Source organism: Doryrhamphus excisus, chromosome 12 (assembly GCF_030265055.1).
Source record: "Doryrhamphus excisus isolate RoL2022-K1 chromosome 12, RoL_Dexc_1.0, whole genome shotgun sequence".
NCBI classification, from domain to species: domain Eukaryota; kingdom Metazoa; phylum Chordata; class Actinopteri; order Syngnathiformes; family Syngnathidae; genus Doryrhamphus; species Doryrhamphus excisus.
In genome coordinates, this window is record NC_080477.1 from 9248312 (window position 1) to 9275152 (window position 26841).

Below are 26841 nucleotides of genomic sequence, written 5' to 3' on the forward strand. Positions count from 1 at the left end.
ACAAAGAACTGTTTAGAAAGTTTGCCCTTTAAGTGAATATGAAGGTTTTTTTGTTTGTTTTTTTGAAATGGTCAATTACAACTTTTAAAAAGTGAACTTTTTCTCACTGCCATACTTTTTTTTCACCAACTCTTTCCTTGGCAGCGTTTTCTGACCATTTCAAATTCTTTATTTTTTTTTTTTACACAATTGAAAATTGAAGCCAACTGAGAAACTAAGCTTTCGTACAAATAATTTCAAACCAGACATAAAATATTTACATATGAGCATTTAACCAATCAATGTAATACTATTCTGAATGAGCTTTACGGCCTGTCATTTAGTTCAATGGTAACACAGGATTTGTTTTCTCCAACTAGCTGTCACAAACTATGAATTCTATGATCCAATTAACCCCCCCAAAAAAGAAAAAAAACTACATTAAGAGCATTAAAAAAAAAACAAAAAAAAAAACATTGTTGCATCTGGAATACATCTTAAAATCAATCAAAGTCACATGTTTCTTCAGCCGGTTACATATTTGACAAGTCAAGCCATGGTTCCGTTAGATTTTTGAACTGGCATTATAATAAATAAACAGCTGGAATCTGGTCATCATCCACTTGTGCTCAACATGAGGACAATCTTCATCTACGCCAGGAGCGAGGCTCGTTGTCATCCTCCTCCTCGTCATCATCCTGCAGCAAGGCATCGTCACTCAGTGATTCTTCTGGATACTGGATGGAAGAGGAGAAACAGACAATACATTCTATCAGGTATACCTATGCATATCCATTGATATTCAATTTCAGTAATGTTAAATCCTTCTTAGCTGTGATTGTCTTGGTTGCTATGAGTCTATGAAGGTGTACCTAATGAAGTGTAAATTCACTGTGGGGACACTAATAACAGTTGTAGTGAGGATAATCTGAGCATTGTTGTGCAACAATTCCCTCTTGAGTTCTATGTAGGTATTACATCCTGTCAACTGATGCCCCTCCAGTGCTTGGCATGAAATATCAATAATGTTTCTTTCTTAATCAGAAAGTGTCAAAAATTGGCACAAACCTCCTCCTCATCTGGTTCTGCCTCATTAGCATCAGAAGAATTAAGTGTGATGGCAGGTTTGTGCCACGCCAGGTGTAAATTCTGGTTGTTCAACTTGAGGCCATGAAGGGCCGCCTGTAGTTGCACAAAACAAAGTGTAGAAGATTAAACAGTGGAAATATTCATACATTTAAATTTCTGGCGACTGGGTATACACATTTTATTTGTTAGTGGGCAACTCACCTGCTCTGCCTCTGCTCTTGTCCTGTATGTTATGATTGCAGACAGGCCGTCGTCGTACATCTGGCAGTCTTCTATTTCTCCAAATTGCTTCAAAATTGTCAACATGAATCATGTCACTTCATAAACATCAATCATATCTGATAAATTATTGCTTACAAGCACCACCTGGTACTTAATTACCAACTACGTAACAAATCAGTTATTAATTGTAAACACATTGAATGAATTATGCCTGATCTCCAGTTATCACCAGATTTTCAGAATAACGGCGGTGTGGTAAGAAGAGATTGTGCAGTACAAATTAATGTTGGGCACTAATAGTTAAACTTTATAGTAACATGTGTGTTTATAGTACATGTGCTCAAAATGAATCAACCCTCATTTACCTCGTCATAAGTTTTTTTCTATTCATAAACTTTCAGCATGTTGCTATATTGTTGCTATTGTTATTTACAAGGAAGTTGTAATAATTCAGAGTGTGTAAATGCTTGTTTGAAACCAATATTTGCAGTGGAGACTGTGTGCATTTTCCAAACAATGTAGGTATAAGCAGACTTACAGCAAAGTGAGGTAGGAGATCTACCCTCTCAATATCAGAAAATCCAGAGATCTGAAGAGCTCGTGGTCGATGATCCACAACTGCATGGAGTGGAACACCCCTTCCCCGTCCTCTGGAACCCCGTCCTCGGGCTCTTGAAGTGCCACGACCTCGAGTTGGAACGGCACGGCCCCGGCCTGGTGACAGCAGTCCTCTTTTAGCGGCCTATACGGTAGCACAGAAGGGGGGCAATTGAAAGCACAAATATTACACATTGGCGTCAGTTAACACAGTGGTTCCCACTGTGGGGTACACCAAATGTTGTATTGGATATGTAAATAAAAATGAAAAAAAAAATTCCATATACTACATCTTAGTCCTATTTATTTTATTTTTTACTGAATAGCATTTGTATTGTATTTCCTTGTACCTTTTATCTGTACATGCACTATCATTGTCCAGGAAAATGTGTTGTAAAAGTTTGATCTGTATCTGTATACATTGCTACAAAATCAACAAACTATAATGCCCGTGCTTGTAATTAAGGAAGATGTCACAAATGCAATTCCATACAGTATGTTTTATGACATGCTTATTTTGTTGACACAATTAGACATGGGGCAAACAGCGCTCTTATTTTGAAGGACAGAAGAGTGTTCTTGTGCTCCGTGTGTGCAGAGAATATCTGTTGATAACACGAGCTAGGTGAAAAAACAAGCGTGCTTCTTGTATTTTTTTCATGAACAATGAAGTAAGTTTGATTATTATATTGTGCATCAAAAGTGTTAAATCTTGAAGACTTTATTTATATTGTTTTCTAAATGAGACGTGGTCTTTTTCCATGGTGCTGTGACTAGTGAACTTTCTAAGCTATATGAGTAAGTAATGTCTTTTTCTGGAGGCCACTTTGTTCGGTGGTCCCCAACATAGTTGTGATGTGTGACACATATGCAGACTTGTGTAAGACTTTCTCAGACGCTGCAAAGACAGATGTGTTAAACTAAGATGGGTTTATTGTGTGGTAATTGGAGTGTGCAGTAGTGAGGGAACTACTGGTCAATTAACTGAAGAAGTTTAAGAACATTGAATCTAAAACAAGCGCATGAGTGCCCCCAAGTGGCTAGTCACGCTGTAGCAGAGTTTAAGCTAAAAGCAGTTATATTGATGGTGGAATAAAATACCTCTATTTGCAGCTGGGTATACTTGAGCTTCAATAAAGCAGTATCCTCCCCAGCTTGAGTCTTCTTGTAGAGGTCCAGCTCTGCATCAAGCAGTTCTTTCTGAGCCTGGTAGGAGAAAATAAACATCCCATCATGTTTCACTTTTCTCTTTCGACATTACTTAAAGACTGCATAAGCTAAAAATCAAATACAATTCATGAATAATGTTGGTATTTACTTGGGCCTTGCTCTTGGCGGCAAGCAGCAGATTGCTGCTGCTTGAGATGCTTTTTATCTCTTCTTGTAGTTTTGTGATGCTCTTGGTTAACATGCCCAACGTTTCCATGATCTTGGCTTTATCCTCTGCTTTCATTGCTTTGTTCTTCTCAAGTTTGGCTATTAGGAGCTGCAGACATCGGGGGCACACATGAAGACATTAAACAGGGGGGACACATTGAACAATCCAACTATCATGTTTCTGAAATGCTCAATTCAGTAAATTTGGCATCAACATTGTCATGGACTTGTCACTAACATGAAGCTGAATTTTTTAAATTCCAAACTCAGATTTTCTTTTTAATCACTATTTATTGGTTTTCCTCATGTCTGCTTACCTTTTGTGTTTCAATGTGCTTCTCTAGGATTTCCTGCTTCTTCTTCCTTACATCTTGTTGTAATTTTAGGGCTTCCTGTGAAATGAAATCAAATGCAGTTTTTACTGACAAACTCAACATGTATTGTATTGACGACTACAATGTACAGTACACTACTGGACACCCGTATTTTCTCATTCATTTCCAAATACAAGTGAATGAAATTATACTGCCTAGCTTGTTGGAGAGGTTTCATCTACACTGTGACAAAAACACAACACAATTAATCAAAACGTAAGGTTTATTTTCAGCCCATGATGAGGTATCTAGTGTTGTGTTTTCAAATTGACTTGCTTGCAGCATAATGTCATCTCAATATTACTTTGTATATGCTGGTGTGGGTGGTTTTGAGTGAACCACTCCCATGAATGTTATTGCCATATCGCCTCTCACCTTCTTCTTCTTTAGGACATCCTCTGTGGTTTTCTGGACAGCTTTCATGGCCGCAGGATTGTATACAGTCTTGGAGAGGCCCGCAGAGGTTGAAAATACCTGCAATGGTGTAAAATGTAGACAACCTTTATACAATGCATAGGAGGAGACTACGATGACATGAAGGCTTTACTGGGGGAGACTTGCCTTCTCCACCGGAGGAACTGGTTTGGTTGAGAAACCCAAACGCTCCTTCACTGATGCTTTGGCAGGATTCTGTATCAGTATAGGCCAAGATGTTAATACAAATATTCCATATACTGTAGACTTTGACTCGCAGCAGCCACACACACACCTGAGCGGGCACATTGGAGTCCTGTGAAGGCTCAGAGTTTGCAGTGAGAAGAGGCCCAAGGCGATATTTGACAGACTGCTTCAGCAAGGTTTCTGAGGGCTGCTGAGTGTTAAAAAGATTTAAATAAACAATAGCTGCATTTTTTTTAAAACACACATTTTGAGGGTTCCCATGGCTGCATATGTTGGAAGAGATGTTCCAGCTTTTGCTGTACTGGAGCCACCATTTGAAATGTGACATGAATTTGTAAAGAATAGAAAAGTTTACATGACCCATAATAAAGAATGCCTAGGAATCGTGCATAATACAGGTAGTGACAAGTGGGTAGCTTGGGGTAGGTTGAAAATTGGTCTCACCGTGATGGGCTGTGGCTGCAACGGCTGTGGGTGAAAGTGTCCGTGACCCAGCCCATCTCCTCCGTTCTCACGAAACCAATGCACCCGAATGAAGCGGTTGTTGAGGACAGCCTCTGTGCTTTGTATGGCCCGCTTGGCCTCAGCTGGTGATGCAAACTGGATCAGCGCACCTTCTGGGTCATTCTGGTATGCCACCTTCAAAGAGACAATATTTTACAAATAAAAAAATGTCACTTATTGGGGCATTGTGCAGATCTCCATGCCTAGGTCATTTCAAACAATCCTGTATTGTACCCAAAACCAATACAGATCATGTCAAGTGCATAAAGAACTCAACAGTAATCACAAACAATGTGGCATAAATTCATGACAGATCAGGTTATCACCCCTTTAGCTGATCCAGTAAATTTGGGGCGTATTGGACTAATGCCAACACAAAGTATCGGCTCTGACCACATCTAGTACAGAAGTATACTTATTTCCCCACATGGTACACAAGTGAAGTTTAACTTCTGGTCAGGCATCTAACTCAGCCTTGCTGAATATATAGTAGCTCACAAGTGGTCATCATCATGGACAGATTCATCATGCGCCTTCCATAAGTATACAAACAACTCATAATATAATACACCAACAAAACAAATGTAAGACATTTCCAGTTAAAGTCTGACCAACCTGAAGGTTGACGATGGTTCCAAACTTGCTGAAATGTTCATTGAGTTTGCTAATGTTGTTGAGATCGGAGGGAATTTGCCGAACCAGCAACTTTGTATTTGCAGAGTTGAACGGGCCTCTTCTGTTGTATCCCAGGTGATTGGGCTTGTTATAATTAGGTCTGAGCAAAGACAAAAAAATGTGAGACAATGACATTCATATTTCCTCTAACGCTTTTAACAAAAGTATATGACTAATTCTAACACACTAGTCAATTATGTCTTACTTGTCAAGCCAAGGCTTCTTGTGCACAATGCTCCCATCATGTGAACCAATTGGTCTCTTCCTGAGGCCAGAATCCATAACAATTCTCATGCTGTTTGCAACCTTGTCTGGGGAAGGATAAAGATGAGCAGGTCATTTCTAGATCTACAGTTGATTCAACCATTAAACAGGAAGGGACATTCACAAGCAAGAAGTCAAGTATTTTTATTGTGAAACTAGACAACTAATGAGTGTGGGAGTGTGGAAATACGAATGTACTAAAAACAATATTACTGCATGTGCATGCATAACAAATAACTTTGCATGTAGTCAGCCACAGCATTCCATTCCAGTGATCCCATTCCATGTGGAAGTGGTACGCTTTTGGCTTCTTTAGCTTTCTTCCACACAGTTTGAAAAACCTCAAGTTTACAACAAACAAATTGGAGGCTAACTAGTTAGCTTTGTAGCTTGCTATATGCGATGAGTGGCAGTCGTCTCTCATGTCCCTGCAGTGATCCATTATTGAATTCAAGGAAACTCATTGCCACATCATGTCTTTGGGCTTTGGGAACAGTCGTCAGTATTCCATGAAGGTAAACATAACATCAAATGTCTATTTATCCTTTTTATTCTTCATTTATATGTATGTATTTGTATGCATTTGGAATCGTTTTCTGCATGTCAAACTATAATTGTAAAACTATAAAAAGATGTTTTGTGTACACATTTTTGGGTTTTCTGGGAAGGATTTGTTGGATTTATACTAGTTCTTATGGGGATAAATTAATTCAGTTAGCATTCATTTTGGTTGGAGTCAGACCTTCGGGAACGAATTAATGACGGTAAACGAGGTTCCACTGTATTTAAAAAATCAATACAAGTTTTCTATGCTTTAACAACAAAAATATCCAGTTCATTAAATATAATAATAAATAATGCGATAAACGAGGGACGACTGCATATCATCAAAGACATCTTCATAAACATGACTGAACAGTACATGCTAAATACCAGATCTACCTCTCGGTGGCTGATCCTCATCAGCCATTGTAAGGCCAATCAGGTTGGGCCTCTGGGCATTGACACAATGGCGGTACATTGGCCTGGAGCTGATGGTGATGCTGGGAGATTCTGGATTGTACACGTCAGTCTCATAAGTAGCTGGTGAATAAAGAAGACATATTCACTACTCAATATGCTGAATGATGGCAATATACATAACAAAAACTAGTAATTATCAGATGTCTGAATGTCGAATGTTTATAATTTATTTAAGTACTTTATTTGTACAAAAGTTGTGATTCCATTTTACTAAATAATTATACTTCGGCATGCCAAAATCTTTGCTGTGACAATCTCAGCCCTTCCAATTTCCCAGAATGCCCAGGACTCTGAATTCAGTCGTGTCACACTAACCTGAGGGGAAAAGTGGTTCAGACATTTGAGACACCGAAGAGCGCATCCCTGACGTGACAATGGTGGGAACAGCGCTTGTAATGGAATTGGGAGGAGCATCCATTCCTGATGGTTGAAGTGGTGGAAGAGGAGGAGGTGGTCCTGAAAATAGAGAGAGTAAATAAGTAAATATCTAAAACTGACTAATTAAATAACTATATAGTGAACATGTTTTCATTAAGTCTCAGCAAAACCAGAGGCAGTCTGCGTCACTTCTCGTTGGACACTCTGGCAGGGCAAATATTCACTATGGCCACATACAAACTCAGTATCTTCTTACAATGTTTGGCAGATGAATGCGAATAACAGTGCATTGCATTGAAATTATTTGCTACAACTGTGTAAGTGTGCATGGTGTGTTGCAAAAAGACATGAAATAGAGTGCAAACTTGGTGCGTGTAATTAATTTGTTCCAGAAGATCCAAAATGCATCTTATTTTTACACTTAAAATTAAAATTGGATTAAACCCATTAAACCCACATACGGCGGCCTGCAGGACGTATGTTTGACACCCCTGTGTTAATCCAATTAATCAGTTCCAGAAAGCCAAACATTTTAACACAAAACACGTTTATACACAGGGTACACCCTGGACTGGTCGCCAGCCAATCACAGTGCACTATTTGTTTTCGCTCAACAAAAAACTCATGACACAACAAGAAGGAATGTGTTGTTATTGTGTGTAGCTGCTCTATAGGAGACCACAGCTCAGGGTCTCCTATAGAGGGTTGAAAAGGGTTGAAAAATGAGCATAATAGCTTAACTTGCAAGTACAATACTCATAAAAGTGAGTGAGTTCAATTCTACTTAAGTAGTAAGAGCAAATTCTGCTGCTTCTGCTTGTACATTCTCTAATTGCAAAAAATGTCTCAGTTCCTACCAGCAACCGGCGGAAGGCTTGGTGGGAGAGCCCCTGGTGTGGGCACAGGAGGTCCCAAATTCACAGGTGGGGGGTTCAAGAGAGGTGGAGGTGGAAGACCTGGAGGGGGCGGGGGATCCACACCAGGGATGGGTGGAGGTTGGAAGGGCAGCATATTGGGCAGGCTGACATCCTCCACAACAACTGGGTCACTTCCATGGTCAAAAGGGCACATGTCTCCTCTCATGCAGAAGCCCTTTTCTGGAGGACAGAAAATGGTACACGATTACTTTCTAAAGTCTATAAGATCCACTTTTAATTGACTCTCCTCACCATCATAATCACGGCACCGTTTTCTTTGCTGAGGAGGAGGAGGCCCCCTAAAAGGGCCATGATCCACAGGGTGATCTGGGTGGAAATCTGACCAGCTCTCGGTTGTGTTGTTGCTGTGATGAGTTGGAGCTATGACTGTGATGGTGCTGCTCAGTGTCGGCACAGGGAAATGTGAAGTGGTTGCAGTGGAAACCAGAACAGCTGGGGTGTACCCATCAGCACCTTCCAACCTGTCTGCTCGATCATGATCATACTTTAACTTCCCAGAATCTCTTTCTGGAAATGGACAAGAAAGAAACAAGAACTATAGTGAAGTGTGTTTGTGTGGAGGCATACTTGAGGAGAATATGCCAGTTCATCATCTATTTTCTTCAGCAATCAGCATCTTACCTCTACTCCTACTTCGAGAGCGAGTTCTACTCTGAGAGGGACTCATGCTTCTGTCTCTGTCACGGTCTCTATCCCGCTCTCTGTCCCTGTCCCTATCCCTGTCCCGAGTACGATCCTTGCTCCAACTCCGGCTTCGGCTACGACTGTAACTACGACTGCGGCCCCTCCTCCGATTATAGCGATCGCGGTAGGAGTCCCTTCTTGGTGGGTTGCGGTCATAATCCCTTTTTCTGGAACGGTCTTCCCTCTTACGGTCGTCTCCTCTCCTAAGAAATTGAATCAGAAAATGAATGACGGACAGTTCAGGATGATCCAAATATGTCTTGTATTGATGAGATTGCACAAGGGAAAATAGGTTTACATACCTGCCATCTCTATTATAGCGGGAACTTGATGGTGGAGGGCTATTCACTCGTCGAGAAAACTTTTTGTCACGTTCCTCTTCTCGAGTTGTCTGAACAGAGAACACAGGAAGTATAACTCTCAGGAGGCCATGAGGTTGTATCTGCAGTCTTTACCGCTGTAACAGACAGTCGCTTCTAATTTGTGGCGAAAGTGCAGTGCAGACTACAAACGGAATACAAGTTTTTAAATGGTGTAAACTGGTCAAGTAAAACCAGACTTAGTAATATTCACAGTGATATTGTCATTGTACTTATTTCTACGTGCTTTTGAGGCAGAACGAAAATCATCCACTTAATAAGCGAAAGCAAAGCAGGCAATGAAACATGATACCATTTTCCCATTAATCCAATCAAAACAGTACAGGCAGTTGTAGAGGGTTATGTAAGCCAATACTGCCACAAGTACCCAACTGACTTATAGATGCACATCATCGCTTTGAAATTCCTACACAGGCCTGACACCTCAGTGTTATATTCACCTTTGTTGAGGTGGACAAAAACATTTTTGGTTGGAAAGGAAACCATTACATGTTGTGTGCATAGTCAATTGTAACTGCCTGAGACCTCTCTTAGCGTTGAAGGTAAATAATTATTCTAAGTACATGAGTTTTTGAGAAAATTAAAAATATATATTTTATCAAACAAGTTATCAGAAGGATTCATTTACACATTACAGTTTTTTACGGTCCAAAAATATATTTTAGGTTTTATGGCGATTTTTAGACCCAATGTGTTCATTCACTTTGTCAAAATGAAAAATGTGAAACCAACTGAGACAAGAAACAGTTTAAGGACTTGTATCCACTTGGTGCTGTTACAAACGTAGGATGGAATTAATCTATAGATCTATACATTTTTTTAATTTACAAATCTTACCTCATCATTTTTCTGTTCATCTTTCTCCACTTTCACCAGAGTAGGCAATTGTTCTGTCTGGGGCAGATAGCTTTTGTTGTTCACAGCTTCAAACAGCTTGTCCACAAATTGCTGGGTCTCTGGAAGGGCATCAATACGAATAAAACACTTTGCAGATCAGACTCGAATAAGGAATGGTTACTACGAGATTGCTAGGTACCTTTCTGAAGAAACACGTCCAACTGATCAATACACAAGGCTTTTAGTTCTTTTTCAGTTTTGTCCTTCTTCACCAGGGCAACAACATACTTGGCGAGGGCTGATGGGTCTGCTTCGCAGCTACAACGGATACCCAAGAGGAAGGCAGACATTTTATTAAATGGATAATAACTTAAAGTCATTCCTACATTATGGTGGATTAATAGTCGTGCTCCTCCGTCTAATTCATACAGAGCTTAAAATACAGTGAGTAGCATTGTAGCTAGCAGCTACTAGTCTACTTACATGGGCTCGAGCGTTTCAGACAGCCATGTTTTCAAAGCATCCAGATTTTCAATTATCATTTTAAATCCAGCCGAAAATTTCCTTCCACCACAGCCAGAGTTGACACTACCTGGATAGACTATATTTACGCGACTAGAAGAATAGCAGACATTCGCTTAAGTAAGTAGCCACTTTAGTCTTTAGTTCTCGCTAAGGTGCCACACGCGCCGTTAGCTTGAACTTAGCGGCAACTACGCTGGCTAAGTTAGCACAGGTTCCAGGCCTTAAACGTGTTCTCGAGCTCTGCTAATGTAATTGTTATGGAGGCAGGTCTCGGATGCGTCTATGTTGACCCTTCAAAGCAATTCGACAGAATATTCTAATAAAAATGAACGAGTTAAAATGTAGGTGAATGCACGCTAAACTTATCACTTTATTGACGCCCCTTGCTAGCTAACGTGCCAACCTGACTATTTACTTCCGCTTGTGCTCTCGTCGGCAACTATCGCGAGACTACCTTTAACGCAGGGCTCAACAAATAGGTATTTGTCAGCTTTTGAAGTTTAACTTTAAAACAAACGGGGGATGAGTTCAATGACATTTAACAAATTAAAACGACAATTATGAATAACATGCATGCATCAGTATAAAGAAAGTTTAATATAATTGTTACTTTCCTATGCAAAGAAACTTCATTCTTGGCTTGGTGGAGATGTTGCATCCATTTAGCAATTAATATGCACACGTTTACACAGAATACCTTTAATATACTCCGGATAGAAAAAATATAATCATTCATTCATTCATTTTCTACCGCTTTTCCTCACGAGGGTCGCGGGAAAATATAATCAGTTTTAGATTTTTTTTTTCAGTTTTAGAACTAATAAGCAGTAACAAATACAAAAGATAAATACAAATACATCAGAATTTTGTTAATCTTTTGCTTCCTTTGTAACATTATCTCTCAAATACATCACAACTGTAACATATCCGACTTTCGATCAAATAATTACGCATCCTGATACACTGTATGGAAAAAACAGTTGTGATCAAATATTTTCCATCTATTTATCAATCACATAACTTTTCATATACATACTTTACAGCCCACCGATTAAACATTTTCTAAATGAAACGTTCATTAAAACTGAAAAGATACTTGGTAAAAAAAATTGGTTTAGAACACAAATGTGAATAATATAATAATACACACTTATGCACTTGTAAAAACAGCTCATGCGCAGTACATTCACTGTTGTCCATCAACATTCATGTGATGTCCTTTCTCAAAATGTAGGAAGAGTGCACTTTAAGTGAAAAGGTGTTCAAAATGATAACATACAAGACCATACAAGAGTGTTCATTTAGCACTCTCTATTTACAGTATATAATAGAATAATTGAGGAATCACAAGTAACAAACAACGTTGGATCTAAATCAGACTACATACTACATAAAAACAACTATTTAACATTAAGTTATTGGTCCATTGTTATATATGTGTGTCCTTGTCGCTACACATTTATTTTCTGAGTAAAACCTCAGTAAAAACACTGCACTGTGTACAGAAAGTCGACTTTCCAAATAAATGAATACAATAAAAACGTACAGTACAATACAAGAAAAGACGAAGATGATTCCTTCCTAATTTTCTCTGTCAGTGAACTGCAGGTGGATGGGTCCTGCAGGGCAGAGAAGGCCGTGTGTTTTGGCCTTCACATCAGCAGTGAGAGGAGACAAGCTAATGTGGAACCTCTGAATAAGCTGTAAAAAATACACAAACACAAGAGTATTATGAGTTCATCTATTGAAATACATTTTGAATAACTAGTTTGAATAATTTCTTACCCTGGTTAGAACTAGATGCATCTCTAACTCAGCTATTCTCTTGCCGATGCAACTCCTGATACCATAGCCAAAAGGAATGGAGCCAAAGTTGTCAACACGATCAGAGGAATCTTTTCGAACCCAGCGATCTGGTCGGAAGTTTAAAGCATCAAGAAAGTTCTCCTCATCCAAGGAAGTGGAGTAGTGACACAGAGCCAACTGAGTCTAGCACAGTCAGGGGGGGGGAAAAAGCAATTGAGAACAACTGGACTGGAATGAGAAAGATGCATGAGTAATGCTGTATCACATTACAATTGACTCCATTGTAAAACATTTTGGCTCAGTCTTTCTCTAGCACACTCACTGTACAAGACACAAATGTATTATGTCCATGCAAGTCGTACCCCTTTGGGGATAAAGTATCCGCCCACCACTAAGTCATCCTGAGTAATCCGTCCATTTCCCGGGAGAACTGGAAAAAGCCTGATTTCAGGGAGGAGCAAAAAAAAATGACAACAAAATTACTAAACTTTTTATACAAGTGAAACAATAGAACAAAATGGTGACGCTTATTGTAATTATAAGTATAAATTGCTGCATGCACCTGAGCGTCTCTTTGACCAGACCTCTGATAAGAGGCAGGCGAGGAATGTCGTCGGCCGTGGCAACAGCTTTGGGACCCAAAGTCCTCACCACTTCCATAGAGATCTGCTCTTGAATATCAGGGTGTCGTGCTAATAGGTAACTGGCCCATGACAGCGTGAAGGAGGTCTGGAAGAATACAAAAACAAACACTAAATGCATTTAGGACGTTGCATTTTGAGTGTGAAATGCTTTAGCGAGGTCAATTAAATTGGCGAGACAGGTTTTACAAGCAGCGACTGAAGGGCAAGCTGATACAAGAGTGTCTATCATGTTGCGTAAGTGTTTAGAAACAGTGAGGGGCTGGAGTAGAGGGTGGGGAGGCGGAGTTTTTTTTTTTTTCCCACGTGCTGATCAGACACCAGCTGCACACTCAATCCTTTAGCCCTCTCTAACGCTTGCCATTATTCAGCATATAACTGTACTTTAATTAGATGTGCTAAATCTAGCCACGCTTTGTTACATTGCTGGAATAAAAATAGTACTGGATCGAATTATACACACACACACACACATAGATGTAACAGTTTCCTTGGTAGAACCACCCAACAAAGTCATCTTGATTACATCACAGCTCACAGGGATGAATTTTTGCGCAGTGAAGTAAGTTTACTGTCATGTACAGTATGTCATCTTCTTCCTATACTGTACTTGCACTGGTTTAGCCACTCACATCTCACTCCCTAGCTTTTTTTTCCCACCCAAGAATTTAATGACGCAGGCTGGTGAGTCACTAACAGACCCCGGAGATCAGTTTGGTATTACTGTCTGACAATGGATAAACAAAACCTTATCCACGCCTTAGTATGACCAGCCTTTTTTTTTTTTAATCTGGGCACCCTCCACCCAACAGACTAGATGCTGGTGTTCCCAGTGTGTCCTCTACCCCCCCCCCCCCCCCCCCATTTAGCAGCCGAGCTCCTAATCAAGCCCAGCTGGCAGAAATGTTGGCAACACCTTTCACAAAGGCCAAGGGAATCATATGACAAAGACCCATCCCAACACAGCTCTCAAAGGCCTCCCCCCCCCACCCCCTGCATTCTCTCCTCATTTTCCTACATTTATCATACACCCAGGTCTTCTTTACTCCCCCCACTTATAAAAACGTCTCTTTGATTCCAACCAAATCGGGCCCACCCCCTGTTCCCACTAACCCACCTCACCTCTGCCCAGGCTGTGCCATAACTCTGGCTGTAGCTAATGTTTCTTGACAGTTCCTGTGTTTGCTGAGTAAAGGCACAGCACAGCTAAGTCCACCCCCTACCAGCACATGGCCGTTGCAACAAGTTCAACAAAAACACACACACACCCTTTTTATACGAGTGGCCCCCAAATGAGCACAAAACACTCCAAACCTATAATTCTGATTAATCTGACAGTACCCCAAACAAATTAGGCAGGAACTGTGCAGATGTAAGCATGGTACAAACGCGTCCAAATTCCTAATGTTACTCCACCTAAGAGACTTCTCAATTCATATTGTGACATTAACCAGCATATTGCCCATGACTCACACCCTTGTTTCTCGGAAATGCATCATTTGATCTATCACATAATGGTAAAAGAAAAGAAATAGCAATAGTAAGACATACCTATGATTATGAATTGTATTAGTGCAATATTATGGCTTCATGTGGAAGCTTAGATGGACGAGGGGAGAAAAAAAAAACACAAAAGCCACCCTGTGTGGATGTAACAGACACAGACAAATCACAAGAAACCAAATAGCAGTGAGAACTTTGTCAAGAGGGGGGTTCTGTGGAACACCTCCCACCACCCACTATTGACGACGCTGATCCGACACTGGCACAGCTACACAGGCATGGAAGTAGCGCCAGAAACGCCACCCTTGAAACTCAACACTGACTCAGGACTACACACACCTGTGTGTGATTCCTTCACCTGCTGCTAAAACACCCCCCCTCCCACCCGGTTACACCAGCACATTCTTCGACTGCACAGAGCACCCTTTAAAGTGTATCATTTGACACATCTGTGAAATACAAAAGACACACACCGTGTCGACCCCGGCCAGTAACATCTCTGTTGCATTGGCGTAGATTTCCTCCATGCTGAGCTCCATGGTGACGAGCATGTGTGTGAGAAGTCCTCCCTTCACTTCCTCTCCTTGCTCAACCTGGGCCTTGATCTCAGCAAGCCTCTTATTGATGTGAATGATGCCTGGGAGCAGAGACAGACAGAGAAGGTGGATTTTTCGAGGGGGGGGGGTCAAAGGCAATAAGAAAGATTAAGTGGAGCGAGGGAGAAAAGATTATGTAACAGACATAACTCATACCCCCACCATCTCATTGTAAGTAATTTTTTTTATTTTAAATAACTAATGGCCACTCCACCATTTTTACATGAGCAACCACTAATATAAAACCTTTAAGAGCTACATCAGACTTTAAAAAAATGTACAATGACAAAATGTATATAAAGAAATTATATATGCCAAAATGACTCACTGAATTTGAAAAGGCCATCCCAAGAGAAACAAAACTCCTCCCAAGGTTTGGGGATGATGGGCCGCAGCCACTTGGGGATAGCTCCAGCATACATGGTGGTCTTGAAGGAACTGAACATGAGGTTGAGTGCGCTGATATAGTTTTGAGTTTCCCGGGGAATCTCATTTTCCAGACAGCCTAAACGACTCTCATACAAAATGGCTGCTATGCCTGTGAAGACATAAACAACAGATAATAATTGCTTATTGATTTTTAGTATAGGCTAAGTGTACATAACCTGGCCTTTTTCTTTCCATCACCGCCACACTGTATATACACTCACTTACCTTCCATGGCATATTTGAAGAAGAGGTCATTCACGTTGAACACAGTTGCTCCATCTACCTCCCGGCTGCGTAGAGTACAAACTCTCTTGATCAGGTCATCTACCACTTTGTTGATATCATCGGAGAAGACTGCCACATCGCGGGGGCGCATGATTAGCTGCCTAAGAACACTTCGCATTTTCAGCCAATGTGCTCCCTCCCTGCAGAACAAAAGGTAATTTTATGTTTTGTTCGGGAAATGCTGAGGAATGGCTTGGAATCAACCATTGATAAATGATAGGTCTTAATACCAAATGCCAACACTGAAAAAAAGTCACATGAAGATTGAGATTAGACCCTAAATTCATATTATTTTCTGCTTTACTTTACATCCACGCTTCATTTAGACAACTTACGCTGAGATGAGGCCTGTTGAACGTCCTCTCATGTCTCTGTACTCCTTCCAGGACTCCATGTTGGCTCTCTGAGGAGCCAAACCTTCACTCCTCAGCACCTGAGCCACCAGATCCCTGCCAGCGATGGAGACCACCAGTTGAGGTCCAAAATGGGATTTGAAGATATTCCCATACTTCTTGCTGTGTTCCATCTATGAAAAAATGACAACAGTGGTGAAATTGTATTTTTTTTTTAATGGATTGAACAAATTCTGAGCTGTAATGTCACTTAGTGCGAGTCTAACCTACAATTGTTATATTTCCACATCAAGTATGTTGCATATTTTCATCTTAGAAGTCCTTTGGTGCATTTATATGAAGCCTACATGTTAGTTTTAGCCCAATTTAGTAATGGTAGGGTAGCTATAAAGTTTGTAGGTAACACTTTACAATATAAAGTACACAAAATTACAGTAGTTAATGAGGAAAAAACTTACCTAACCCTCACCACTAATCATTAGTTCCTCAGTAACCACTCTAAATTCATATGCCTTAGTCTTTACTTTCTCATTAGTATCCACTGTGTTTTTTGTGTACCTTATTGTAAAGTGAGAGAATTAAAAAAAATAAAATAAACACGCCGTAGTAACAATATTGGTCCTGGTCATACTGCAAGCACATTTGGAGTAAATGAGTAGAAATGTTTGGCACAGTACAACGACAACATAATACGACGTCTTCAGTAAATTTTGTTCACGTACATTAAAATGGAAAAATAACAATGGACAAGTCACCCGATGCGCTTTTACGCAAAGCCCTGTTCCATTTTACGCATAGGTGGCAACATTAACAGAGTGGAATGGCACAGTTGGTACAGTTACCTGAATTTCATGAATTCTGCTAAAACCATCTCTCCAGAAGAACTCGATGAGGTTAGATGCGGTGCTCGGTCCTGGCATCTCCTTTAGACTCTTTACTTTTACGCTTTTGTCAGAGACGTGAGCCGCTGTGATGAGACTCTGGGACACGCTGTCCTCTTCCGTAGGCGAGGGGATCCCAAAAGCTTCGCCGGCCGCAGACTTGTGCAAAACCCGCATAGTGAACACCAGCTGCTTATTGAGCCTATCGACTTGCAAATTCTTCCGGCAAGCTGCCGTTAAATGATTCAGTACGACCATTATTGTAGCGTTGTCCTGTGCGTAAAAGCGACGGTCGGCGGCGTTTTACACGTGCGCGCCCTGTGTGGTCATGTAACGTTAGATGCTCCTGTGTTGGGAAGCGCCTTTAAAACTGTGGCTTGTACCACCTCGGGAAAGGAAGAGGATTGGATGTTGGCCTCGGAAGAAGGGAGGGGGAGCTCTGTATACGGCTGTGGGCGTTTCCATACCCCCCAAAAAGAGCTGCTGGGTCCATCCTTTCATTGGGAGAAAGTAGGGGGACGACAACACCGTTACATCACACCGATCAATCAAGTGCAAGCTCACGCCTGTAAGCACACACACAGAATATACATCAGTGTACACAATGGCCACTCAAAGCGTAACAATGTTAGCATGAGCCCAGAAAAGTCATGTAAGCACTTGTTGACTTACATATGCGACTACTCCGTGAGCTTGTTAGTGTTAGCACTTTCATTTCAAGATTTATTTTTGCAAGCTTTTAAGGCAAGGCTTTTGCTTTAAATGCCTTTTAAGCACAGTGGTCATAAATGTTGAATATTGGTCATATTTGAATGAATACTGCGTACTTTTTTTAGTGAGGCGATCGACCCTCTGTGCAGACCCATGAATTCAAATCTACCTCACTCGCCCATTCCAAGCCAAGTGGCCTCAAGTGTCAGCAGAGAGTATAGGCAGAATGGGCAGAGGTGGGCACTTTCCCACGCTCGCTACTTTGGCAAATTGCACATGGCATCAGGCTCAAGATGCCTTCATCAATGTGCTTTCTAGCAACAATGTCTCATCTAAATATCTAAAGCAAAAAAAAATAGAGAACATCCACAAACCCTCTCCCACTCTTGTCCCTATGCAAAGTGTAAATAAAGCTTGCCTTTAATCACCCAAATAAATAACATTTTGAAAATAGAAAATATAGGATTTCATTTTTTTTTTAGATTTGTGTTTGTTTCTTGACAGTTGAGTTTAACACGATTTAATATATGGAAGGCCATCGTTGATCATCAACAGCATTGCAAACTGTTAAAAACCAAAATCAATTTATTTGGTTGAATAATCCCCCCCCCAACAATTGGGTTAAAGTCGTGCCTTTTAAACACAAGCCTGGTTTGTCCACTCATTCACAAATGAATGAACTGACTGCTCTGGAGCTCTGCGTAAATTAAATTTTAACAAATGCCACGTATTTCGCAGCACTGAAACATACTGTAGGTATCAAGGTGGGTATTTACCGTATATGTACCAAATATGTACCATTAAATAAACTACCAGTCAAGGAAATGTACAGTTCTCAATGATGAAATTTACATACTGCCCGACACTTCTTTTCAGCTGCAAATGGTTGTCTCGTTGGTCGTTGTGAAATCACCCCATCAATGGGAAGCATTCAGTGATGTCGGATGTTATTCACATCTTCACTGGCCTGCTGAGCCATCTGATTAGTCAAGTTTTGATTTGAACCAGCGCATTTACTTTCGGAAGCGTTTGAAAAGTGGATGGACGTTTTTGTTTGCTACAGAGTTTTTAGTGCTTCGGCTTTGATATTCCATGTAGACTGTATCATCTGCACCAGACATGGAGCTCATGGTCCCTGTTCGCCTTGAGAACTGTTCAGAAAGCACGAAGGAAATAAAACAGTAAAATATTACTATAAGCAGCAATTGTTATGTATATTGTAAACTGCATTTGTGGCACCCACCTGTGGCCGAGTGCCCACCTCTCCTACCACCATTTCCTCTTCAGCATCCAAATCAGATGCAGCTAGGACCTTCTGAAGGAGCTGTTGTTGTTCCTCTCTGGTGGAGAACATCAAGTCTTCTTCCTCCATTCCCGCCAACTGTGTGATCACCTAAAAATGTATGTGGCAGCTTTTAGGTTATGTGTAATGTTTAAATTATGTGTGTGTTTTCCATCAATCCATAAAACTCTATCTATAAACTCCATTCTCCATGTAAATAGAATGTCCCTAAATACTATGCTATTTGATGATGTAGTGTATATTATTGTGTGGCTCAAATGTCTAAGCATTGTTCATGTTCTCTATGGCTACAAAGTGAGAACATTGTGCTGAAGTTGTGTTGCAAGTTAAAGATGTACCTTAAAGCTGTAGCCCTGGTCCACTAGAAACCTCTGTCTCTTGGTGGAGTAAGCCATCTCCTGGGTGTCCTGAGACACCAGCGAGTAGAAATATGCGTTGTATTCTTCTGCTACCATTCCTAAAGAGGCAGGCAAGTGGCATAAAAGGCAATTTTTATTCATAAAACGTGACGGAAAGAGTGGATTCAGTTATAAACTAACCTTTCTTGGCTCTTAAGACTCTACCAAGCCTCTGGGCTTCCTGCCTTCGTGATCCACCGTGAGAGGAGATTTGGATCAGAACATTGGCTTCTGGCAAGTCAAATGAGGTGTCTCCAACCTGGCAGTTAAAATAACTAGATTAAACCGCTGCATGTGAAGTCAAACCAAGAACATGGTATGAATGTACTATTTTAAGCATTATAGGGCTACTGTTAAAAAGAGTCTCCAAAGACAATTGTGTGACAAGACCTGGCCACCAGGGGGCAAAACGTGCCCTTAAAAAAATACTCAAGACAGTTCTCCATTCATCTCAGTTTTTACCTTGGAGATGAAAATGGTGTTGATCTTGGGGTTGTGTTTGAAGTTCTGTAGGATTTGCATACGTTCCCCTTGGGAGGTTGGGCCATAGATGTAAGGTCTTGAGCAGACAATCATACATAGGTAATTAATGGGCAGCTTGGTAAAAAAAATTACAGATGTGCTCTTTTTTAAATTAAACTTACTTGTTGAGGCGAATGGCATATTCTTTCAATGCAAAGACATTATCAGCAAAAACGATGATCTTGTCATTGCGCCTTTCGTGGAAGCGAATGAGAAACTGGCAGGCTCTGAACTTATTGGGATTCATGGTATAAAGTAAGATGCGCTTCTTGGTCTTGATGGCCACATACTCTCTGTAAAACTCAGGGGACATCGGGCACCACACCTGCAGCATTGGCACAACACAACCATTAAGTAAGCGCCCACAAACTGGAACACGACACATGCAATATGCGATTGTTTGAATAATACGTTAAGAAGACCAGGGATGATGAGGAGTCAATCACCTCTGCACACTGAACTTTGGCAATGTAGCCATTGTTCTGCAGCTCCATCCAGTTGGCTTCATATAGCTTTGGTCCAATGAGAAAGTTAAGGTCCACAATCTTGTCATCCTCCCTTACGAGAGTTGCGGTGAGGCCCAGTTTGCAGTGTGCTTGCACGATTGTCAGTACACGTCGAAACATTTTTGCTACACGGAGCACATGGTAAAAAAAAGTTTACTCGCTTTATGAAGCAAATGATGTTTCTTTCACATGTTATTGGCAACAACATGCAATATAATTTAAAGTTCTAACTTACCAGGAATAGTGTGCACCTCATCTAGGATAATAAGACCCCACTCTTGGCATTTCATCCACTCCATAACCCTCTCTGCTTCCCAGGAGCGCTTGGTGGTGTGGCCCAGCATAGAGTAAGTGCTGATGGCTACCGAGCAGCCAATTGGTTTGTCTTTGGCATCTGAGGTGAAGCGGCAGATTTGAGAGTCATCGATAGTGGACCACATTTTGAACTGGGCCTTCCATTGCTCCACGGATACAGAGGAGTTACCCAACACCAGGCAACGTTTGCGCACTGTACATGCTGCTGTCACACCCACTAGAGACTTGCCCGCTCCTGGAAAGCAAATGAGATATAAAGTAACTAATACAAATACACTCACTGACCATGAGGTCAGATGTACTGTAGATGTCTAATCTAATCAGATTTGATACAAGAGCCATGTCTTTTACAAATACAGTCACATCGCAGTTAAAATTTTTCACTCAAATATGTTTTTTCAAAAATATAAAAATTATTGTCTCACTTTTAATATTAAGAAGTGTTGCTATGGGACAAAGAGCAAGGATGAGACAAGTGTGTATGCAAGCTCCAATTGGCTTTAAAGTTGGCAATGAAACTTATTATATTAAACTTTATCGCTCTATGAAAAGTAACCCAGCATTCTCACCGCAAGGGAGTACAATGACTCCAGAGCGAGCACGTCCATTCCCAAACATCTTACGTAGACTTTTCTCCTGGTACGGTCGTAATACAGCAGTCGGCTTCAGATCTATATTGATATCTGGGTTGACTGTATCATTTCGAAAGTCATACTCTGCAAGGAGTGGGTACTCAAGTTGAATGCAGCGCTTCTGCAGTTCCTCAATCATTTCCTACACAAAACAAGGAGACAGAATTCAGCCAAGCACTCAGGATGATACTCTGCATTTTTGCACCACTGCAAACTACAGCCACAATAATAGGCATGTTGTTATCAATACTTTTTTTTTTATAGTCAGTAAAAACGTTCTTTGAAAACAAATGATACAGCTCCCTATTTTATTGAATGTCAGTTGCTAAAGTTGACCTGTGAGTATTTCACACAGTTAATGGTTAATAATCAGTTTTATTTCAACAATATCCCTTTCTTATTAAACAAATATGCACCTGTTGAATCTCAAAGGACACTGCCTGAGTCTCCTCCTCCTCCTCCTCTTCCTTATCCATCTGCTCATAATAGCTGAAGATGTCCTCAGGGACCTGCTGGTCTGAGGTTTGTCCACTAGTGAGCTGCTGTGAGGTGGAGGCACCTGCTTTTTCATCAACAGACCTGGAGATCTGTTGAATAAATATCCAGTGGTCACAAACCAGAGCATTGATTCTCATCAGTAGAAGTACATTTGAAAATAAGACAACCCTAAAACAGATGCACGAGGTAGCTTCTTTATGTACATTTTCGTGATGCACATTTTCAGCTACTTAAATTAGTATATTTAAGTATTGTTGGGTCTGAATTTCAAAACGACTTTGCAAAAGGCATACCGCTGACTTGCTGTGGATGACCTCAGTTATAAGCTCGCCATCTGTGCCATCTGCAGCACGGAGGCGACATTGTCGGATCACATTGTCCTGAAGGAGGTGCTGAATCACATCAGGAAAAGTGCTCTCAACAAAATACCTAAGGATAGACAAACATGCAGGTAAAACGGGGCTACAAGGAGCATTCAACAAAGGGAATAGTTCTGTATTGGCTGTACCTATTATGCTTGAGCACCAGCTTGACTTTGCCATAGCTCACAGTGCAGAGCTGAGGGGAAAAAATGCATAATGTAGTTGCACACACTGATGACAAAATAGCCTCACTGGTGGAATCATCATTATTTTCTCAATCATACCTTAATGAATTGAACAATTCCGTCAGGCACAGAAGTCTTGCTGAGTTTCTGCAGATACTCCACTATGTCAGAAGTCTGCAGCCCAACACTGACTGCCGCATAAAGGGAATATGCTGTTAACTTGTACTCATGGACGTGGTTGGGCCTGCACACCGGCTCAGCAATGGCCACCAAGAAATCCTGGGCATACCTATACACGGGTGAAAAAGCTTCTAGAAAGATGTGCCCATCAGGTGCCTGGGGAAAACATTAAAGACGAATAAAAGACCAAAAACATAAGATTGCACATTGAGAAAAAGTCAAAACAACACATCTTACCACCCAAATGGGGCGTGAGGAATGATCATTCTTTAGAAGCATCTGAACACGATAATCTTTGGCTCCATAATCATCAAGCTTGGTACTTGATTCATCCACCTGTTTCCCCGCCGCAGCAGGTATGGCCTCCTGCGGCTTGCCACCCACCACCTCTTCTTCATCTTCCTCCTCCTCGTAGAACCGCTTTTTGGACTTCTTGTCTGTAACCATAACCAATAAAAAACAAAAAATCAGTCAAATACGAAGACGCCATATTGATACTGTCATGGCAGTTTAAGAAGCTGCCGTCAAATAAGACTACTGTAATATTATAACCCTACATAACTCACACTGACTATATCGTACATTATTAAACCCGAATGTTTTGCATGGTATCGAAACGTGACACTTCACAGCACAAACTTGTGATGCCGTTTGTTGTTTAACTGAAGCAGGCTGCGTTTAGGGGCTAGCAAGTGATACCCTGATAGCATTTGATACCCGATAACTCAAACACACAGCATCAATAGAACATATTCTAGCAGGATATTCATCTGTCGAGGAGGCCAACTGACAGCTAATAAGTTCTGACTTAATATTAAGTAACTCACCTCGATCTCCTTTCTCCTTTTTACCCATTTAGAACCTTGTGTCACCTATATTAAGCTTTCGTTGTACAGACTAAGCTATAACGTGTAGCTGTTGAAGTCGGAAGTGGAAAACCACAACTTCCTAATGTAACTTTCAAAATAAAATATCGTCTTTTACACTTGCTTGGACTACATGAATGGCCGTGGGAATTAGCTTAACTTAAGTACTTGTGTTTTAGGATATACATATAATGAAAACATTTAAATATAGTAATCCAACTGCAATTACATATAAGGGTGACAACTACTTGTTTATCATTTTATTCTTCCTGTGTCTTTCTATAACTTCCCGTGTCGTCTTGAAGACGAGCATGCGCAATGAGTTTGAAAATGTCGGCTTGTGGTCGGAAAGCTGTGTAGTATTTTGCATTTAACATAATGACTTAATAGCAGTTGAGAAAATATTATTTGAACTATTCGCTGCCAATATGTCGTCTGAAAACTTGATAGGACCTGCTCTACCCCCGGCGTTTAAAAAGACGGATGATTCTGATGATGAACGGGACTGTGAGTGTTAGTACGACATCATTTGGAATAATCGTGTAGAGCAGCATTGTTATAAAGCGAAAGCCCTTATCTTAATGTCAGTTTTAATCATAGTTTTCTGACTCCATTTGTTAGTTGCTGGTCCCGCTTTGCCTCCCGGTTATAAACGAGGAGAACCGTCCAGCTCATCGGATGAAAGTGAGGAAGTGGTCTTCAAAAGAGTCAAGACTGGGCACACGACTGAAAACAAACAGGCTGAGTATGTAATTGTGACGGGGAGAGTTGGAAAATACATGTCGACATTATATAGACTTATATATTTGTCATTTGAACAGGGTGGACACAAACAAGACAGAAGACGATGACGGATTCTTTGGGCCAGCTTTACCACCAGGGTTTAACAGGAGAGAAAGTTCACCAGAGAGGTGACCGAATGTATACTTTTACAGGGGAATTAATGAAGAACAGTGGAAGAATTAATAATGAAAAGTTTGATTAACAGTTAACTCGGTGCTGAATTTTCAATATTCTTTCAGGTCATTTGTTCTGGGACCAGCTTTACCTCCGGGGTTCCGCCGTGCTGTGGATGATGATGATGATGATAACAAAGATGAAGATGGATATATACCAGGACCTGCCTTACCCCCAGGCTACCAGGCTGATCCCTCCAGCAGTGAGGAAGAGAATGACAATGTTATTGGACCCATGCCGGCCAAAGGCCCAGTTCAGAGTACAGTGGCTCTGGACATTGAACGCAGGGCACAAATGATGAGAGACAAGCTGACTAGAGTTGTGAGTGCGAGCTCTCTTATAATTACCTTTTTTTAAATCACATTTCTTCCCAGCCTTTACCAGCTTTAACTTTTCATACCAGTTATACTGACCTGGTGAAACACATATTATGACAGGGACAAATTATTATGATTCAATTAATTAATGCAAAAGAGAGACAGAGTTTTGTACTCCATGTATTGGTTATTGAATTTGTAGGACACTCCTGAGGTGCCAACTAGAGAGACTTGGATGACGGAGCTTCCACCAGAACTGCAACACATTGGTTTGGGGGCTCGTACGTTCAAGAAGAGGTCAGGTCCAGAGAAGGGTGACCGCTCTATTTGGACAGATACGCCTGCAGACAGAGAACGCAAGACCAGGGTAAGATAAACTGAATTCTGTTATACTTAGTATTGTTTGTATAATTTCAGAAAATACTTTGAAGCGTGATTTCAATTCACCGTAATGCAACAGCAAGTTTCGTCTTGAACATTAGGAGCACCTGGAGAAAAAGAAAAAAGGTGAGGCTGAGAAGGAAAGTGCCCCGCAAATCTCTCATAAGGATTTGGAAATGGCAGAGAAGGTGTCCAAGTATAATGTAAGTTTTACCATCCATCAACATTGTTTTTCCTATTGAATTTCTTAAAGGGGAACTACACCTTTTGTGGAATTTTGCCCATCATTCACAATCCTTAGGTGAAACATGAACACATTTCTTTCAATTCAGTCTTTTTTGTAAGGGCTTTAGTGTCAGAATACGTACTCATATCAACTTATTCTCACTCTAGAATGCACAGAAAAGAGAAAGAAATGTGTTCATGTTTCACATAAGGATAGCAAATGATGGGCAAAAAAAAGTGCAGTTCCCCTTTAAGTATTTTACTGAACAAATTGCATGCAGTTTACAAGCTAAAATATCAATCATTCTTGTTTTTAAGAATACTAAACGCTCAGAATCTTTGCTGAGTTTGCATACAAAGAACTTGAAGGAGAAAGCAAAGGAAGCTGAGGACAAGCCGGCAGAGAGAAGGGCATTTGATCGGGAAACTGACCTGCAGGTGAATCGCTTTGATGATGCACAGAAGCAACGGCTGCTGAAGAAATCTCAGGAACTGAACACGCGCTTCTCCCACAGCAAGGATCGGATGTTCCTGTAAGGACAGTGGTTACAGTTGACAATCTAACCTTAATCTCATGGCTAAAGTAAAATGGATCAGATAAACAATTATTTTGATGATGGGGATGACATAAGGGCCATTGATTGTGATCCTTTGCTTGACTGTCGACAAATCCTGGGTGCAGTCCATGTTTTAATGTAAGATGGGAATAGAACAAAATAAGTGGTCTGGAGATGAATAGTTTGTGTTTTTCCGGACAGCTTAAAGTGTTGGCAATATGTGAGACAATATTACTTCTTGAGTCACTGCTATGTCTCTAGGGGATATACATATATACAGTATATATATGTAAAATTCCATTCAATATAGAATAGTTTACTTGCTGGCATTGAACTATATTATAAAACAAACTTTTAATTTTGGCAGATTCACAGTTTTTTGTAAATTATATCTTCGTTTTCAAATGTCTAGCAATTTCACTCCTGAATCAAAATAACTCATTTCACCAGTTTTTTTATTAGATTTTTTTTACACATTACATATGTATCTGAGTATTTTGATTTGGTGTCCATGCATACTTGTTAAAAAGCTTTTGGATGACAATTTTATACAATTGAAGTATGCTGTTGTGCTGTGTGTGTGATTTGAGTGTAATGTGGTTCATTAGGTTTTGTAAATGTGTGCTTCTTTCAGTCTTAAGAACATGCAATTTATTTTGTGGGTAGGGACTAGAGAGGAACAATTGTTCATGCAAATGTGAATGAGCCTATATTTAGAGATTAAAGTGATAAATAACTTGTTTCACTGTTACAACAAAAAATATTAGAATTACCAAATGATAACACTTAGTGTGAAATAGATTCATTTAAGTTCCTGCATAAAACGCCACTGATTTAAAAATGTGTCAATTGTCAAAAACTATTTTATTGGTGTTGGACTAAACAACAAAGGCTCCTTCAATCCAATATATTCTATACATTTATACATATGCTGCAATATACATATCAGCTCAAAGTAATACAAC

The 26841-nt window shown here is 40.4% G+C and overlaps 4 protein-coding genes across 7 annotated transcripts; 1 reads left to right on the forward strand and 3 right to left on the reverse strand.

Moving 5' to 3' along the window:
* Nucleotides 1-253: 253 nt before the first annotated feature.
* Nucleotides 254-10903, reverse strand: rbm26 (RNA binding motif protein 26). Of its 2 annotated transcripts, none has more exons than XM_058089648.1 (22): nt 10426-10903; nt 10142-10260; nt 9943-10061; nt 9028-9116; nt 8663-8928; nt 8273-8548; nt 7961-8200; nt 7041-7181; nt 6645-6785; nt 5644-5749; nt 5379-5538; nt 4704-4898; nt 4348-4446; nt 4200-4268; nt 4014-4112; nt 3582-3656; nt 3206-3373; nt 2989-3093; nt 1829-2032; nt 1270-1356; nt 1048-1161; nt 254-716 (listed from the first exon to the last, which is right to left on the reverse strand). In XM_058089648.1, exons 1-22 carry the CDS (start codon nt 10482-10484, stop codon nt 627-629), a joined length of 3021 nt encoding a protein of 1006 aa, XP_057945631.1. In that variant the 5' UTR covers nt 10485-10903; the 3' UTR covers nt 254-626. The 2 variants fall into 2 exon arrangements, with proteins under 2 accessions (XP_057945631.1, XP_057945630.1); XM_058089647.1 differs by having other exon boundaries at nt 4348-4449.
* Nucleotides 10904-11149: 246 nt separating this feature from the next.
* On the reverse strand, nt 11150-17533 carry LOC131139356 (cytochrome P450 27C1). Of its 2 annotated transcripts, none has more exons than XM_058088893.1 (9): nt 16923-17533; nt 16063-16253; nt 15668-15867; nt 15342-15551; nt 14891-15054; nt 12836-13002; nt 12663-12714; nt 12253-12456; nt 11150-12168 (listed from the first exon to the last, which is right to left on the reverse strand). In XM_058088893.1, exons 1-9 carry the CDS (start codon nt 17217-17219, stop codon nt 12049-12051), a joined length of 1605 nt encoding a protein of 534 aa, XP_057944876.1. In that variant the 5' UTR covers nt 17220-17533; the 3' UTR covers nt 11150-12048. The 2 variants fall into 2 exon arrangements, with proteins under 2 accessions (XP_057944876.1, XP_057944875.1); XM_058088892.1 differs by having other exon boundaries at nt 12636-12714.
* Nucleotides 17534-18031: 498 nt separating this feature from the next.
* ercc3 (excision repair cross-complementation group 3) lies at nt 18032-23573 on the reverse strand. The gene is made up of 15 exons (XM_058088890.1): nt 23401-23573; nt 22811-23010; nt 22493-22729; nt 22355-22404; nt 22140-22275; nt 21765-21935; nt 21286-21490; nt 20637-20951; nt 20342-20526; nt 20018-20220; nt 19836-19932; nt 19515-19632; nt 19314-19432; nt 18916-19065; nt 18032-18823 (listed from the first exon to the last, which is right to left on the reverse strand). The coding sequence occupies exons 1-15, from the start codon at nt 23426-23428 to the stop codon at nt 18686-18688; spliced, it is 2352 nt and encodes a 783-aa protein (XP_057944873.1). The 5' UTR covers nt 23429-23573; the 3' UTR covers nt 18032-18685.
* Nucleotides 23574-23736: 163 nt separating this feature from the next.
* gpalpp1 (GPALPP motifs containing 1) lies at nt 23737-26776 on the forward strand. Of its 2 annotated transcripts, none has more exons than XM_058088909.1 (7): nt 23737-23952; nt 24061-24184; nt 24261-24350; nt 24462-24717; nt 24916-25080; nt 25196-25297; nt 25638-26776. In XM_058088909.1, the coding sequence occupies exons 1-7, from the start codon at nt 23868-23870 to the stop codon at nt 25854-25856; spliced, it is 1041 nt and encodes a 346-aa protein (XP_057944892.1). In that variant the 5' UTR covers nt 23737-23867; the 3' UTR covers nt 25857-26776. The 2 variants fall into 2 exon arrangements, with proteins under 2 accessions (XP_057944892.1, XP_057944893.1); XM_058088910.1 differs by having other exon boundaries at nt 23739-23946; nt 25638-26769.
* The last annotated feature ends 65 nt before the right edge of the window (nt 26777-26841 follow it).